The sequence below is a fragment of the Aegilops tauschii genome, chromosome 1 (genome assembly GCF_002575655.3).
Source record: "Aegilops tauschii subsp. strangulata cultivar AL8/78 chromosome 1, Aet v6.0, whole genome shotgun sequence".
NCBI lineage: Eukaryota > Viridiplantae > Streptophyta > Magnoliopsida > Poales > Poaceae > Aegilops > Aegilops tauschii.
The window spans coordinates 356054861-356071799 of record NC_053035.3 but is presented as its reverse complement, the minus strand read 5'-3'; the positions used below and the strand labels follow the sequence as shown (position 1 = coordinate 356071799).

Below are 16939 nucleotides of genomic sequence, written 5' to 3'. Positions count from 1 at the left end.
CCATGGCAAGAATGCTTTTATTCACATGGCAAATTTTAGTTTTTTTGCCATGGCAAAATCTACTCCATTTTTGCCATGGCAAGAATGCTTTTATTCACATGGCAATTTTTCGTTTATTTTGCCATGTAATTTTTTCTTTTTAAATACTTGGTTTTTATTTGTCATAACGTTTTCGGACGGGGGGTTTCCAAATCGAACGTTCGGTGAATATTAGGTTTTACCTATGTCATTTTTCTGCTTTTTATAGATGATGGCATTTTTTTGGTACTGGGATTTTTTAGCTTCTTTACAAGGCATATAAGACGGTGATGGACAAGTTGCGTTAGGGTTGTTTTTTTTTCACCTTTATTCAGGCTGATCCATCCTTCGTAACAAACAAATTGTTTGGTGGGTGGTTTGACATTGAGGGTGGATCACTTTCGGTGAGCATACCGTGGACGATCCTGTCCGTATATCCCCGTAACCACTTGCCCGAGATCCACTCTCCCCACTTCCGTCCCCATCCGGACGGCCGACCTTGGCTCCGTCCTCTCGCATCCGCCCGCCTACTACCGGCGCCGTCGCCGGTGGCTTCTCCAGCGGGGCGCCTCCGAGTTCCCGACGCAGGCCACCTCACTGTCGAACATGGCCTCGCCGGCGCCGGTTCCGGCCTCGCCGGGGTCCTCCTCTCAGGTCCCTTTACCCTTCTTTGATCTTCCCCGCCTTGATTGATTAATGTTTCCGCAGCTTTAATTTCCTCCCCTGTGCAATCTCCTTGGTGATGGACTGATGGTTATGTAATGCTATGAGGTCAATTTCGGCGTGGTGGGCGCTGGTGTAATGCTCAGAGGTTGATTTCGTTGCTATTGCGGGGGTAGGTTTGGTTGCATCTGGCTGCTTTGTTTGGTAGGGATGGCTGGATTGTGATGAGTATCTACATGCCGGATCCCTGAACAAAAAGGTTGAGCCTTGTTCTAGAAGAACATCAATGTTGGCTGCATATTTGTTTGGATAGCCTCAGAATAGGATTTGGTGATCGATCCTGCACACATGCCTTTGGTTCGGGACCGGATACATGAGAAATTTTGTTCCTTTATTCATCTGTTAGGCTGGATACATGCGTTACTGTTAGTACCAAAGTTATAGACATGTCCACTTGGACTATTGTCTATATATGGTGAGGGCAGGTATGTGAAGACTGTTTAACCAGTTGCAGGGAGGTTAGGAGCTTCAAACAACAACAAATAACTGTGGGTTATTCTCTAAAGTCATAGTTGGGAACTTGGAATCAAGAGAATATGTAGTAGAGAATGAAGAAAAATGTGAAATTTGTGCAATCATTAAAGGGGTTACACAGTTCCCATCTCCTGTCAAGTAAGCTAATTGATATAGAATTCAGATCAGTGTAAGCTTGTTATTGGTCGATATTTCCATTGCAATTGGCAATGCAGCAGTGTTAACCTATTTGCGGTTCTTAAGATTTCAGACAATGTGTTCTCAATCTACACTGTTACATAACTAACAATAGTGATTGATGGGCCGAATTGCTGTATATCCCAGTAATATAATGGAACACAATTATGGCAACTCAATCCAGCAAAACAATTGTCTTGGCCAATCTCCTCTTTAGGCTCTGTTGGGGACAACAGTATAAGAAATAGCTGTGTTGTTGTGACATTGTTTAACCAAAGACAACTGCCAGCATGGAAAGCAAATGTATTGTGCAAACCATTAGATATTTCTTTTGTATTCATGTTTATAATCTGGAATGGCTGTGCATTTTTCTTTAGATTGTAGGAATGGTTGTGTTAGATGTGTTCAGGCTTGCGCAGTTTACAAACACCACCTTTTGCACTATCCACTAATCATCCTACAGGTAGTAGGGAGAGTGGAAAAGGTTGTTGACTTGCATTTGTGTTTTCCTGATAAGAGTTAAATTTCATGTTTTCAAATTGAAATGCTTACTTCAGATAACTTGCTTGCCTTGCCTGATATAATAAAATACTAAAAAGAAACCTTCTGATGTTGGCAGAAAAAACGAGGTGCAACGGAATCAATTGGCCTGTATGCTGTCCAGTGTTGTGAATGTCATAAATGGCGTACAGTTTCAACGAAAGATGAATTTGAGACAATTCGTGAGAACTTCACTGAAGACCCATGGTTCTGCAGTAAAAGACCTGAGTGCTCGTGTGAAGACCCTCCAGACATTGAGTACGACAGCAGCCGCATCTGGGTCATCGACAAGCCCAACATACCAAAGCCTCCGCCCAAGACCGAGAGACTTGTGATCATGAGAGGTGATCTGTCTAAAATGGACATCTACTATGTCCTGCCAAACGGGAAGCGTGCAAGGGGCATCGGGGACGTGCAGAAGTTCCTCGACACAAACCCAGAGTACAAAGACCGCATATCAGCTGAAAGCTTCAGTTTTACGGTGCCCAAGATCGTTGAGGAGACCGTTTCGCAGAGCTCTTTGTGGAAGACTAAAAAGGCTAAAAAGCAGGACAAGATAAATGCTTCAAGCAGCAAGAAGGACAAGGCAAATGCTTCAAGCAGCGAGAACTAGCCATGGCAGCAAATGCAAAACTGTCGCCTGCTGCTTGGATGATCCTACCTCATCTACCTTGAAGTTAGTCATCAAGTCGGGTCTCTCTCTCTGCGATGTTACTCTGAGCGCTCCAATGCACTGAATCTCTTCGTTTTTATGCATGAGTTTCTGGTAAAATTCTGAGATGCTCGAGAAGGGCTGTAGCTTTCTCTTCTAATAAAAAGATCTAGTTACAGATGTCCTTGAGTTTACCATCCGCCGTGATACATTGTTTTACCAGATGGCCATATGCGTAGAGATCTCATTAGAAAGCAGCTGAATTGGTCAATACTGTCCTAAGCTAGGGTGTTAATTCTGCCATCGTTTGATTTGATTTACATTCTGCACTGCGAAACCTATATATGACAATTGCTATCCATCAGTCATCAACCACAAATTCTGGCAAGGCCACATAGGTAGCAGAAACTAACGCCAGATGAAGGCTCACATATTGCAAGATTCTGTGTTTTGAAATCCTTAGAGCAACTCCGAAATCCTTAGAGCAACTCCAACGCATCGACCCAAACGGACGCGTGTTTGTTCTGTTTTTTGTCCGTTTGGGTCGGCTTGTCCGCCCCCTTATGTGTTTGGGTCGGCAATGCGCAGATGCATTTTTGTCCTGGCGGCCGGTTTGCGGCCATTTTTTAGCTCTTTTTGTGGCATATCAATAGATTTTGGCCCAAGTTCACATAATTCAAACAAAAATACAAATATATCATAGTTTCACAGCCAAATAAATATCTCATTGTTTACAAGCCAAATAAAAATTAAATTATCTCAAATACATTTGAAAGAAAAAAATAGACGATACATCTATTGGTTGCCAAGGTGAGCCCACATGCTCAACCAAATCATCTTGCAGTTGAATATGAGTATCCTAATCACGCATTTGATGATGAAATTCGGTGAACTGTGCAAACGTTGCCGCTCCTCCATGCTCAGGCACAACACAACGTTGTCACCCTGAAACTGAAACCCTTGATCGTAGATTTCATCCGGACGCTCATCCTCTACGATTATGTTGTGCATGATCACACAAGCAGTCATCACCTCCCATTAAAACTTCTTGGTGCTCCAATTTCTAACAGGATACCGAATGATGCCCCATTAAAATTGAGGAACACCAAAGGCACGCTCCACATCCTTCCTAGCACTCCCTTATGCTTGGGCAAATCACCTCCTCTTCTCTCCTACAGGGTTGGCGGTTGTCTTCACAAGAGTAGTTCACTGAGCCCGTCAGCTAGGTAGTATCTTTTGTTGTACTGGTGGCCTTTGATCTCAGCATTGACCTCCAGGCAGTTGCCTTCTGCAAGCCCTCCAAACACCGGAGAACGCTAAAGCACGTTGAGGTCATTGTGAGATCCGGCCATGCTGAAGAAAAAGTGTCAAATCCAGAGATCTTGTGAAGCCACGGCCTCAAGTATGACAGTGCAAGCTTTGGCATAGCCCCTATACTGCCCATGCCAAGCAGAAGGGTAGTTCTTCCACTCCCAGTGCATACAATCTATTCTACCAAGCGTCCCCGGAAAGCCCCTACCGCGTTGATCGCCAACAACCAGGTTGTATCCGCAGCAATTGGCTATCTCAAGTACTCTAGGCGAAACACTGCTCCCACACCCGTGCAGAACTTTTACATGGAGTCTAGGCACGTGGACTCGATCATTCGAACATACTCATCAATGAGATCACTGGGAACTCCGTATGCAAGCATCCGAATAGCTGCAGTGCATTTCTAATAAGAGGAGAAGCCAATCTTTCCGAGGGCATCCTCCTTGCAGTCGGAATAGTTGTCGTACGCCACCCCCTCCCTTCCTGGATACGATTGAACACATGTCTAGCCATATGGAAACGACGCCGGAATAGGTGGTGTTTGAAGAGTGGGTTAGGGGACTCAAAGTAGTCCTGCGAGAGTAGGCAATGGCCACTCTCTCGGTTGCGATTCAACGATGGAGGTGCCCCAGGATCGAGCCCCTGAATATCGACCGCTGCCTATTAATGTGGTCATGGACGACCAAAGCAGCAACCACAATTTATCATCGGATGAAGAGTCATCCGAATCGCAAATGAAATTGTGGAAAAAGTACTCATCGCCGAGTCCATTTGTACCCTTCGGGCAATCCTTCGAACACATTGCGGGCGTCGTGGAAGAAGCTGGCTGGTGAAGAGCCTTGTGCCTCTGCGAGACCAGATATCAGGCCTGGAGGCGTGGAGGCGAACGTAGCAGCGTTCGGCGAGCGAGGTAGCCGTGCTTGCGTGCTGACGGAAGGGGAGGCGTGGGCATGGTGGCGCCAACTGTTGGGGAACGTAGTAATTTCAAAAAAATTCCTACGCACACACAGGATCATGGTGATGCATAGCAACGAGAGGGGAGAGTGTCGTCTACGTACCCTCGTAGACCGTTAGCCGAAGCGTTATATCAACGCGGTTGATGTAGTCGAACGTCTTCACGATCCGACCGAAGTACCGAAAGCACGGCACCTCCGAGTTCTGCACACGTTCAGCTCGGTGACGTCCTCGCCTTCTTGATCCAGCAAGACGGACGAAGTAGTAGATGAGTTCCGGCAGCACGACGGCGTGGTGACGGTGTTGGTGAAGAACAATCTCCGCAGGGCTTCGCCTAAGCACCACGAAAACTATGACGGAGGATAAACTAGAGGGGACGGGGTTGGCGGCACACGGCTTGGTGTTACTTGATGTCTCTTTGGTGCTAGCCCTGCCCCTCTATTTATATGTAGAGCCCTGGGGTCAAAACTTGGAGCAAAAGCCTCCTCAAAGTCGGTTTTGCCCGAAAGGCAAGAGTCCCACTCGGACTCCAGGACCAAACGCCACAATCCTTGGCGTCTGGCCCAGACGCCATGGGCCTCAGCGTCTGGCCCAGGGCCAGACGCCAGGGTCTCCGGCGTTTGGCCCCCTGGCCTCCGCAAAACTCCTTTTGCACCGACTTATAGCCCCGTGGGCCTGACCCCTTGGCCTAACCATATCATCCAATATATGAATCTTTACCTCCGGACCATTCCGGAGCTCCTCGTCATGTCCGTGATCTCATCCGGGACTCCGAACAACATTCGGTCACCAACATACATAACTCATATAATACTATATCGTCAACGAACGTTAAGCGTGCGGACCCTACGGGTTCGAGAACTATGTAGACATGACCGAGACACTTCTCTGGTCAATAACCAATAGCGGAACCTGGATGCCCATATTGGCTCCTACATATTCTACGAAGATCTTTATCGGTCAAACCGCATAACAACATATGTTTGTTCCCTTTGTCATCGGTATGTTACTTGCCCGAGATTCGATCGTCGGTATCTCAATACCTAGTTCAATCTCATTACCGGCAAGTCTCTTTACTCGTTCCGTAATACATCATCCCGCAACTAACTCATTAGTTACAATGCTTGCAAGGCTTATAGTGATGTGCATTACCGAGTGGGCCCAGAGATACCTCTCCGACAATCGAAGTGACAAATCCTAATCTCGAAATACACCAACCCAACAAGTACCTTCAGAGACACCTGTAGAGCACCTTTATAATCACCCAGTTACGTTGTGACGTTTGGTAGCACACAAAGTGTTCCTCCGGTAAACGGGAATTGCATAATCTCATAGTCATAGGAACATGTATAAGTCATGAAGAAAGCAATAGCAACATACTAAACGATCAAGTGCTAAGCTAACGGAATGGGTCAAGTCAAGTCAATCACATCATTCTCCTAATGATGTGTTCCCGTTAATCAAATGACAACTCATGTCTATGGTTTAGGAAACTCAACCATCTTTGATTAACGAGCTAGTCAAGTAGAGGCATACTAGTGACACTATGTTTGTCTATGTATTCACACATGTATTATGTTTTTCGGTTAATACAATTCTAGCATGAATAATAAACATTTATCATGAAATAAGGAAATAAATAATAACTTTATTATTGCCTCTAGGGCATATTTCCTTCACCAACATCAGGGGTGCTGCGATGGCGGCGAAAATGGTCCACCAAACGGCGGAGTAGGGGGGCGTCGGGGGGGGGGGGGGGGGGGAGGGGGTGGCGTGCTGCAGGGGGAGGTGTGGGTGCGGGCGTTCGGCCTGGGTACCTGTACTGGGCGGTGGTGGCGACGGGTGGGAAGGTCTGGTGTGCTGGCTGTCGATGGAGGAAGGGGAATGGCCATGTGCCACCGACTAGCGGGCCAGGGGATAACAAGGGCGGGCGTCGCGCGCGTCCACTGCGTGTCCAGCCGACACCAACCCGGCCTGAAAGGGGTCGCGCGCGGACAAAAAGCGGACGCTCGCCGCGTTGAGCCAGCTTTTGTGTCCGTTTCGACCCAAACGAACACGCGCGAACAGTTTGGGTTGGCGCTTTGAAGTTGCTTTAATTAAGTGTTTTTCATATTCCTATGTTTTAATTAAAAATTCAACAATCCAAAGAGGGTCTAGCAAGGGCATGCATATAGATAGCAGAAGCTAATGCCAGATGAGGAACATTCAGTAACAAAATTGTACTACGTATATTGAAGACCGAGTGCACTCCAATACCTGGTACCAAAACACATGTTGTGTACGCAACGTAGATGGTTCAGCCGCCGCCTTCTGACGCCGTTGTCCCGGCAGCGCCTCCAAGTCGAAATCATGTTGCAGCTGCTCAATTGCATTGTTGCTGTCTAAGTTACCCTGATATGGCACTATGTGGTTATATTTAGTACTTCTTCCTTCGAATCATATTAATTGACGCTGATTTAGTAGTACAAAGTTATACATGAATGAATACAATAAATCGAATAATATGACTCGTACATACGTATGATGAGAAAGAAGATTAGTGTAGCGGAAGGTTACCTTGATGAAAATCTATCCGGTGAGGGATGCACCCCTCGGCGCTATGTTAATACGCACATACATCATGTGAGACACCGTATGCACTTGAAGATGATGTATACCACTGGATGGCTCCTCGTCGCCGCGGCGCACCTTGAGGTATGATCTGGACCGTCGCGCGCGGTTTGTGCCGAAGCAGATTCTGCAGGCGCACGCGGCAAAGGTAGTTTGAAAAACTTGGGGATGGGCATGGAGTGCCTGCCGTCACCGGGTGCAGAGCTCGGGACTTCACTTTAGGCCGCCGGAAGACGAACGACGATCGGGGCTTCCGGAGAATTACCGAAAGGGTTCATGTTTATTTAAGGGTAGGATAGGATTCGAAGGGTTTGGGCAACCAATTAATCCTCTGTACGATTCTTTCCTTGTCTCACGGGATTGAGCGTGTTGTCATTTCCCCCTTTTTGAGAAACAAATCGTTTCATCTTTCCATTACCTTTTATTTCGTGCCTTTGCCAAAGATTGGTTCCGCCTATATGTTCAGCTCAGCTGTGTTTATTGTACCCCTAAAAAAACTGTGTTTATTGTAAGCTGAACAAACTATGGGCAGGACCACACACGGTTCACTTAGCGCATGCCCTCATTTCATTTTGATGTTGACACACCTCAAAATTCTTCATCCTTGCAAAAGAAAACACCTCAACGGAGGTTGGACGAAGGACGAGGTGGACTACATAACACCTTTTTTAAAGCATGAGAGAAGATGTAGACTTAACAAAGAATACATAATAAAATTTCGTATAAGTCAATAAAAGGCCGGACAACTAAGGCGGGTTTTCAGGAAAAACTAGTGGAGAAAATCAAAACGGAGAGAGGGCTAGGAGAACATACTTAAGGTTGGACCAAGGACAAGGTGAACGACAAAACACTATGTTCTTTTTAATTATGAGAGGAGAGATTCGGTCAAAAATTGTGAAAAATTACACTATAGATAGTATAATTTGATCTAAACATCATCATAATTCCAACAAATAGTCCCAAATAGTGTTAAGTTGTCAGAGAATTAGAGGTAAGTACATATGATACATACCTTGACATGTTGTGGAAGGTGAGAGAGTCGGCAAGCGCCAGGTTATGCTGGTTGTAGGGGGCTTCTAGGAATAACTCCGCTGGCTGTAGGGTGTTATTGGGAATAACTTCATCGGTGCACACGATGGCAGCAAAGTCAGACTTGACAGTCGCCTTCGACATAAGTAAACCAAGGGCACTGTTTCACGCTCGACACTGTAGAACCAAAATTATGGCCATCTTTCTTTGCCTTTAGTGACTCATCAATACACTCAATCTGGCACATGATGATCTCTGGTGAAATTCCTTCCATGCACCTCATCTACTCATTGTTCCCTTTGACTTCACTCAATTTGGGTCAGGTGAAACCGATCTAGGGATAGCACTTATGCACAGAGACTCCGATCCATTTGGGTCAGATCGCTACAAGGCATGAAACACAAAGCCAAAACTATAGGGGAAATGGTTTCCAAGGAAGCAAAGGCATGCAACTTCAGGTGCTCAGAAACTCCGAATCCATCCACACACTTTGGACCGTGTTTACGAGAATGAAAATGGGTTGAGCCCATGTAATTTTTTCCTTCCATCTCCCCCTTTGTGTGAGAACCTATTTAAGTCATACATGTCTCTATTTTTAGGGTTAGTAAAGCATTTATACTAAAAAGCTAGCGCTCATCTTATCATTGATGGTGAGGTGTCCAAGGCCTCCTTACATACATGTATCCAATGGTGAGGTACAAGACCTCAATGTCCTAGGATTGGAGAGGAACAACTAGCTCTTTCTTCTTTTGGATTTGGGATCACCTTCGACCGTTTGACTGATCAAGTGTCGCAAGAGTGTTGTTGTTATGGGATCGGGATCCTGTATATCTAAGCCACTTCTTGCCAAATTTGTGTATTGCCGCAAAGGCTTCACGAGTTATCTTTTTATACTTCATGTTCTTTGTTTTCCCCGTGTTATTGGTTCCCTCCACCTCAAATTCGTGAAGATCATGAATCTCTAGCCGAATACGACACATCAGTTGTGCTAACCACATTACGCAATGCGTAGACAGTGAATACGAGCTCTGGCCAAAGCCGCACCACACACACAGAGAGACGTTTTTTTAGGGGTACTTATAGGAGACATAATTTGGAGATTTGGACCAAGTAAAACAACACACCCAAATCTGGGCCCACCCATGTGGCACTTTTTTCCTTCTCATCATTTGTTTCTTTTTGTGTATAATTTCCAAATTTTGGAAGTTCAAATTTTTTAGAATTCAAAACATCTGAACAACTTGAAAGTTGAGTATTCTTAAATTTTGGGTTTTTGAGAGTACATTTTTTGAAAATTTTGAACTTTAATTTTTTTAAAGTAAAGAATCCCGAAATTCATACAACAAAATTAAGAAAGTATGAAATTCTAAATTTTGCGGCACACATTTTTTGAAATATGTCGACACACATTTTGAAAGTTGTTGAAAAGGATAATTTCCCCAAAAATATTGAAGTTTGAGATGACAAAGGACTTTATAAACGACAAAATTACCTGGCCGAAATTGACTATGCCTACCGTGCTGCATGGCTGTCCGCGAGATAGCATCGCTCGATACAATTATCAGAACTAATGTGGTTTTGCAATATTTACTTTATTGAAAGTTCTTGAAAGTTGAGTACTCTAAAAGTTTGAATTTTCAAGAATACATTTTTTTTGAAAATTTGGAACTTCCATTCTTTTCTGAAGTTGAAAAGTCGTGAAATTCATATGAGGAAATGAAGAAATTATGAAATTCTAATAGCTGGTGAACAAATTCTGAAAAATGTAGACACACATTGTTTTAAAGTTCCTGAATAGGATATTGCCCAAAGAATTGAAGTTTGACACGGCATTCGACTTTATCTATACTCTTATAAAAAACCGAGTTGGTGATGATTGTGTGCCTGCCATCTTGCAATATAGACCGTCCGATCTATATCTAACGGATAGAAAGCAAACTATGGCAATTTTGCAAAAAGATACCCGCACCTCTCTCCACATTTGCAGATAAGACCTTCCCTCGTTCATCCTTATCTCCCACAACCTCATTGTTGAGCAATTAAAAAAGGAATTTCTCTGGAACAATCTAGCATGGTGGCCACAATCGGCGTCGTCCATCCTCATGCCTCCGCTCAGTCTGACCATCAATCACCACCACGCCCCACTCCTCCTCACCTTATCTCTCCTATTTCTCGAGATATCATTAGTTTTTACACATGGGATTACTCCCGCATGGGTCAATCACAACAGGTGTTTTGTAAAAAATGCATCTTGATGTTCCGTGCAATGCACGGGCATCTTGCTAGTAAATGACAAAAATACCAGACCGAAATTGACCGTGCCTCCATCGCTGCAGGTCTATCCACGAGATAGCACCGCGATCCAAATTAAATGACGCAGCTCTAGCGCAACTTTTGTACAAAGTTGTACTATAGCTGCGTCAATTAATTTAAATTGGAGGGAGTGCTTTATTTATTGAAATTCGAAAAAAATTACAAATTTTTGGCCTAAAAACCGTTGTGGAAAGCACGAAGCCAACGGGTGGAAATACCACGGTGTTCGTGGGGCGACCACGGCCAGAAGGTGAAGGCGGGAGGACCTTCCGTTCCCCATCCCTTCGCCACCCCGGCCCTCCTCCCCCCGAAAAAAAGAACCTCAACAACGATGAATCCCCTGCTAAACAATCCGCTCAGCGGCGGCTGCGCGTTCCCGTCGGTGGCAGCCGCGCTGCGGTTGCCGGCGGCCTCCCTCTGTACAAGCGCGGGCCGGAGCAGGAGCAGGAGGCGGCGGCCCGGTTTAGCGCGCGCAGCCTCTGATGGCTCTGACGGCGCTGTGGCCGGCGCAGTAACGGAAGGGGAGGCAGGCGCAGGCGCCGGCGGCCAGCGCGGTACCTCGGCCGAGCCGGCGGCGGAGAGGCAGCAGCCCGTCGTCAACCCGAAGATCGAGAAGGAGCTCAAGAAGGTTGGAATTGCTAAAGCCCTGAACCCATTTGCAGTTGCGCAGAGAGAAATTATCAAGCTTTATCTGATACGGTTAGCGTCCTCCCCGAGCAGGCAGTTCAGAAGACCGCGGCGACGTTTGCGCCGAGGGCGTCCACCAAAAGCAAGAACCCCGCCGTGCCCGGATCCACCCTGTACACCATCTTTGAGGTCCAGGCGTACGCCTCCATGCTTGCCGGCGGCGCCCTTTCCTTCAACCTCGTCTTTCCCTCCAGCGAACCGGACATTTGGAGGCTCATGGGGATGTGGTCCATCTGGATGTTCAGTAAGTAAGACATGTGTTTTCCAGCAAATTAGTTCTTTGTTGAAGATGATTTTTGGTGCTTATCTCTCGATGAAGTGAATATGTGGTGCTTACTGCTGTTCAATTGCTAAGAATTTTGTTGCTAGCAGCAAAGTCCTGTAAGAACTAGTATGTCTTAGGCCTAGGATCTGTTCTTGGCAGGCTTTGCAAATAGGAACATGATGTTATCTCGTATATCTTATTTTGTGCGAAGGATGTATCTTGTATATCTAGTTCACTACAAATTTATAAATGATTATCATCCAGCAGAATCAAAATAGACAAGCAGCCTCAAGCTGATGTTGCAACAACTTGAAACGATATGTCTAAATTATGGAGAATATGTTTTTTTTATTCAGTATTGATGCACAGAAACATTTTCAGCAATACAGTAACGGATCGCATTCTACTTCTGTAGCTATACCTTCTTTACGGGCCCGTGACTGCTCAAACAAGGAGAAAGAGGCTCTCAATTATTTGTTCATCCTGGTCCCTTTGATCAACGTGATCATCCCGTTCTTCGTGAAATCGTTTGCGGTTGTCTGGTCAGCAGATACAGTCGCCTTTTTCGTGATGTATGCGTGGAAGGTACATGTTTAATGTTGTCTTCTCCTTCAGGATTTCGCTCTTGTATATGCTAGCTAAATAACCCATGCATTGCTGCAGACGAAAAAAAAATTATCCCAAGCTTTCATGTATATGTCTAACAGATTTTCTCTGTGCAGCTTGGATGGCTGCAAAAGACCGAGTGAAGATTATCCTGATTGAGGAGCATTCTACTTGTGAATTTTGCTGGTTTCTTTCTAGGGCACAGGTTGACCAAATTTCAAGATATAGCGTCTGTATAGCCCTTTAAAGTTTTGTTTATACCCACGAAGTACGGAGAAATTGGATTTTGACATCAGATTGTTAAATAGATGTAACTGAGGGCCAACATTCATTATTAACTAGGAACCATGCAGCAATGTTAGATATTGTTAATATGTATGTGTTTATTATAAAAATTGTACCTATTGTATCAAATGTTCCAGGTCCAGCTACTTCAAGGCACATTTATAGTTCAAGTGACTTGGGTTTTTTGGGGGCAACTATGGTAGCCAAAAGCGGCCTGAACCATTTGAGTTATAATTGCAAGAAATCAGGCAAAAGCCACCCATGCAAAAAGAAGTAAACAGGTTACCTTTTTGTGCACAGGTTGTAATAGGTCATATTCCTTGACCAAAATTTACACGGCAACGCAACCTACATGTATGATTGGCTACTGTGTTCATCTCGTTGCATCCCTTCAGTTCCCAGTTAAAAGACAGTACCACCTTTAAGACATAGTTTTACTTTCATCATCTTCAATATACTTTCCCTGTATGAAGAATGTGCAGTTCCTACTGGTTTGGTGTAGGAACCACAATGTCGATTAATCCGGCAACAGTAAACTATTTTCCATTTTTTAAATAACATTCCCAAATATTGTCCAAGAGATCAGCTGTTATTGTAGAAACCCTGGTTGTTAATGAAGGTGATGGGCCAGAGCGACATCCAACTCAGGTAAATAGTTATGTTCTGACCCTTCCTGCTCTTATAATTGGGAAACACCGAAACAATGTAAGCATGCTTAGAATAAGACACTTCTTCGGACAAGGAATTTTGCAACTTCTATTGAGGTACGCGCTAAAAACTGCATTTTAGTGAAGGGTGATCTAACCAGCATCGGCTGTGCTACATATCTGTTCATGTTGGACAGTGAACCATGTGATGTCATTCCATTTTTTGTAGTGTTAGCTGTTGATCAGATGTTGTCAGTTCGTTCTGTAGGCCGGTTTGGATCTAGGTTCCTATTTGCATGCTTTCTTATGTAGCAAGAGTTGATGAATAATGCTCCACTCTTGTGTTCATCGATCGATGCAGAGGCTAGGGATTGTGTCTGTGTTTCAAGAATACAGTTCACCTTGATTTCCCATTCATGGGACAGTATGAAGGTTCGCATAGCCCACTGACGATGGATAGCAATGACCGTGGTTCAGCAGAATATTGTCGAAAGGGGCATTGTTTTCAGTCCTGAGTCGATGATGTCAGAGTTTCCTGATTCTAAATTCTAATAGCAAAAGAGGATATATGTACTACAAGCCTTGCAAATGGCTCATGTTCCTCTTATCTGTTCTTTGGACAACATGGTGCCAAGTTACATTTGTTTGCCAGAACCTGTTCTTACATACCTTTGTTGATTATTTATTTATTTATGCCTTACAGCAGCTTACTACTACATATTTCTTACAAGAAGTTCGTCACAGTTTCTTTGGACTCTTACAAGATCCAAGCCTACACAAATCCCTATTACCACCCCTAATTAACTTGGTCCTCTTCACACTTTGTTCACATGTCATACACCACGGACGTGTAGTCCTGGAGAACCGAGCTGGTTTCAGGGGTGAAGTCCCAGCAGTTCACTGGGGACCTGCCCTGCTCATAGCTCCACCAGTCCACACCCCCTTGCTGCGTGACGACACTGTCGGTCGTCGTCGTCGTAGCGCTGTAGAGAAGCTCCTGAAGCTCGGCTTCGATGGTGACGATGTTGGAGTTGCCCGCGCTCGACGGCGAGGCCAGGCCGTCCATGGTGGCTGTCGTCTCCATCTGCTGCTGTCCGCCGAGGTTCTGATCGTTCAGGGAGCTGGACTGCCCCTGCTCAGCAGCTACTGTTACATCGAAGCTGCTGCTGCGGCTGCTGTTGCTGTTGTTGTTGCTGTTGTTACTGTGGGTGGCGGCCACCTGATGATGGCTGCTAGGCTGCCACAGGTGCAAGGGGTTGTTGTGGTTGCTGATGCTGCTGAGGGGGTTCTGCATTTCCTGCAGCTGCATGCAGAGCTGGATCCTCTCCATGGCCGACGCGCTCAGCGGCTGCTGCTCGCCGCCGTCGTTGGCGCCGTCCAGCTCGCCCTGGCGGTGCTGCTGCGTGCCGGCGCCGCGGTCCTTGCGGCGGCCGCCGAGGAGCCGCTTCTTGAGCTTGGTGTTCCAGTAGTTTTTGACGTCGTTGTCCGTCCTTCCCGGCAGCTGTGCGGCGATGATTGACCACCTGGTTGGTTAATCATGGCACACCGGATTAGCACAAACATTTGTGTTGCGGTTTGTGGAGACTACATTAGTGGGTTAATTTGGTGTTTGTATGTGTACCTGCTTCCGATGCTAATGTAGAGCTTGCAGATGGTGCTGTCCTCCTCTGGGGTGAAGTCCCCGTGCTTTATGTTGGGCCTCAGGTAGTTGAGCCACCTCAGCCTGCAGCTCTTGCCGCACCTCTTCAGCCCTGTTAAGTTCCCACGCAGATATATAAACTTAGTTAGTTAACCACAAACGATTGATGAAAAATGCCTGGAAATTCCAAGATGAGAAAAGCTAAAGATGCTTGGATGATGAACATATATCTTGGGAGATAATTACCAATCTTGTGTGGCAATGCAATCCAGTTGTTGCCGGTGCCACGCTCCTCAATGTAGGCCTTGAGCATCGCATCCTCCTCCGGTGACCATGGCCCCCTCTTCACCGTCGCCTTGTCGCAGCACGGCGCCCTCCCCATTGAAGTTGTGTGTGCGTGTGTGAGCCTGTGCTGTGTTGTGTTGTGTTGCCTTGCGTTGTGAGTCGATTGGGTTGAGTTGGTTTGGGTGATGTGGTATGCGCGGGGGGAGGGATTTATAGGAGCAGATGAGAGGGACTGATAGAATATACGGATATGGTTTGACTTGGTGATATGCGCTGCTGATGACATGACACCTGCCGGCTCTTCTCGTGGAGTACTTTGGAAGCCCTTTTATTGTTACCTTGGCCGGACACCTATGCTGCTCATGCAGAAAGTGTGTGCTATGATTTCTGTTAATCGCTAAGAGGTACTGGAATCAAGGCATTGAGTCATTGAGCAGACGAGGAGTGTAACAACACCTGTACGTTGAAAACCAGCTCCTATGAACGTAAATTAGATTTACTAGGAACGTAGGGTCTAGAGAGTGACCACTTTACCGCATCAACGGAACACGCCCAGGGATAAGAATGTAATGCAATCTCCTCATTTCCTGTTTGTCTCCGAGCATCCTTTAGAATCCCATGGCAAAGGGATATGCATGACTGCTAATCAATCCAATTTGGATCAATCCTTGATGCAACCCTCGGCTAATGAAGGTACTTCCTCCGTTTCAAAAATATAAGGTGTATTAATTTTCAAATGGTTAACTTTTTGTACATTTGACCAAGTTTATAGAGGAAATAATCAACAACCACAATGCAAAATTACTATCATTAGTTTCATCATGAAATGTGTTTTCATATTTTGTTTACTTCATATTGTAGATGCTCATACTTTTTCTTGTAAACTTGGTCAAACATAGATGTATCAGGTGTTGGCTGGATTGTGGGGAGGTTGTGTGAGACGCGGCACTCCTCCGCCTCACTACTGCTGGTGAATGCCAGCAAGGCCAAATCTAGCTTGACCGAGGGCCGGATTGGGGCCATTGTAGGATGGCATTTGGGCGGTGCGAGCACGGCTAACATCAGCGAGACAGGGGTGCATCGATGATCAGAAGTGATGCGATTGCGTCTTCCTTCCAACGATTTCTCCTTTGTCGAACTAGTTTTGTGCAAGCACTTGTAAGCGGGACCCACCCGTAGGAATAATGTCAATGGAGTCAAATGATGGATTAAAGCTAGCCACAATGGATTACACCAACATTTGGTGTTTTGCGTAACAAACCCAAAGAGTAGATGTTTTGTGCAAAATCAGCCCCAATGGTTGGTGGTTTATGCAATTTCCTGATGGCGACTATGGTGGTCGACATAACAGTTGTATTATCTCCGAGTGAAAACTCATGATCTAGCTTTCTAGCTTAACCAGGCAGCATCGACATGCCCATCGTTAACTTCTTGAAGGTGTTGTTTTGAAGATCTGCTTCGGGGTAATAGTCCCTGGTCTGGTTGACCAGTCAACATCAACGTGTGTGAGTGATGATTCCTTTTTCATGGCATTGATACATTGTCTTAGAGTGTTACGCCCTTAGTCAGCTTACAAGTCGCTCCAATGTTGGATTGGTTCGCGGTCATAAGATTTGTGGTAGGATTTTGAAGATGTTGCCGCGAGACATGTCCTATGTTGTTGGGTGATGGCCATGGGTTTTCTTTTCTATTTTTTAAACTGATTTGTTCGCATTGTTTTTAAT

The 16939-nt window shown here is 45.5% G+C and overlaps 3 protein-coding genes across 3 annotated transcripts; 2 read left to right on the top strand and 1 right to left on the bottom strand.

Moving 5' to 3' along the window:
- The first annotated feature begins 395 nt into the window (after window positions 1-395).
- On the top strand, window positions 396-2764 carry LOC109774061 (methyl-CpG-binding domain-containing protein 4). Its single transcript, XM_020332777.4, has 2 exons — window positions 396-672; window positions 2012-2764. The coding sequence occupies exons 1-2, from the start codon at window positions 625-627 to the stop codon at window positions 2543-2545; spliced, it is 582 nt and encodes a 193-aa protein (XP_020188366.1). The 5' UTR covers window positions 396-624; the 3' UTR covers window positions 2546-2764.
- Window positions 2765-11001: 8237 nt separating this feature from the next.
- Window positions 11002-12814, top strand: LOC109774063 (protein RESISTANCE TO PHYTOPHTHORA 1, chloroplastic). Its single transcript, XM_020332780.4, has 4 exons — window positions 11002-11429; window positions 11522-11732; window positions 12169-12338; window positions 12476-12814. The coding sequence occupies exons 1-4, from the start codon at window positions 11133-11135 to the stop codon at window positions 12500-12502; spliced, it is 705 nt and encodes a 234-aa protein (XP_020188369.1). The 5' UTR covers window positions 11002-11132; the 3' UTR covers window positions 12503-12814.
- A 289-nt stretch (window positions 12815-13103) lies between these two features.
- LOC109774062 (transcription factor MYB36-like) lies at window positions 13104-15441 on the bottom strand. Its single transcript, XM_020332778.4, has 3 exons — window positions 15177-15441; window positions 14913-15042; window positions 13104-14814 (listed from the first exon to the last, which is right to left on the bottom strand). The coding sequence occupies exons 1-3, from the start codon at window positions 15310-15312 to the stop codon at window positions 14118-14120; spliced, it is 963 nt and encodes a 320-aa protein (XP_020188367.1). The 5' UTR covers window positions 15313-15441; the 3' UTR covers window positions 13104-14117.
- Between the last annotated feature and the right edge of the window lie 1498 nt (window positions 15442-16939).

Bases quoted from the DNA above. Each gene is read 5' to 3' on its own strand.
- LOC109774061 (XM_020332777.4), top strand. From the start codon at position 625: ATGGCCTCGCCGGCGCCGGTTCCGGCCTCGCCGGGGTCCTCCTCTCAG. The intron at 673-2,011 runs GTCCCTTTACCC...TGATGTTGGCAG, and splicing joins CGCCGGGGTCCTCCTCTCAG to AAAAAACGAGGTGCAACGGA.
- LOC109774063 (XM_020332780.4), top strand. From the start codon at position 11,133: ATGAATCCCCTGCTAAACAATCCGCTCAGCGGCGGCTGCGCGTTCCCG. The intron at 11,430-11,521 runs GTTGGAATTGCT...CTCCCCGAGCAG, and splicing joins TCGAGAAGGAGCTCAAGAAG to GCAGTTCAGAAGACCGCGGC. The intron at 12,339-12,475 runs GTACATGTTTAA...TTCTCTGTGCAG, and splicing joins TCGTGATGTATGCGTGGAAG to CTTGGATGGCTGCAAAAGAC.
- LOC109774062 (XM_020332778.4), bottom strand. From the start codon at position 15,312: ATGGGGAGGGCGCCGTGCTGCGACAAGGCGACGGTGAAGAGGGGGCCA. The intron at 15,043-15,176 runs GTAATTATCTCC...GGAACTTAACAG, and splicing joins TGCATTGCCACACAAGATTG to GGCTGAAGAGGTGCGGCAAG. The intron at 14,815-14,912 runs GTACACATACAA...TTAACCAACCAG, and splicing joins TACATTAGCATCGGAAGCAG to GTGGTCAATCATCGCCGCAC.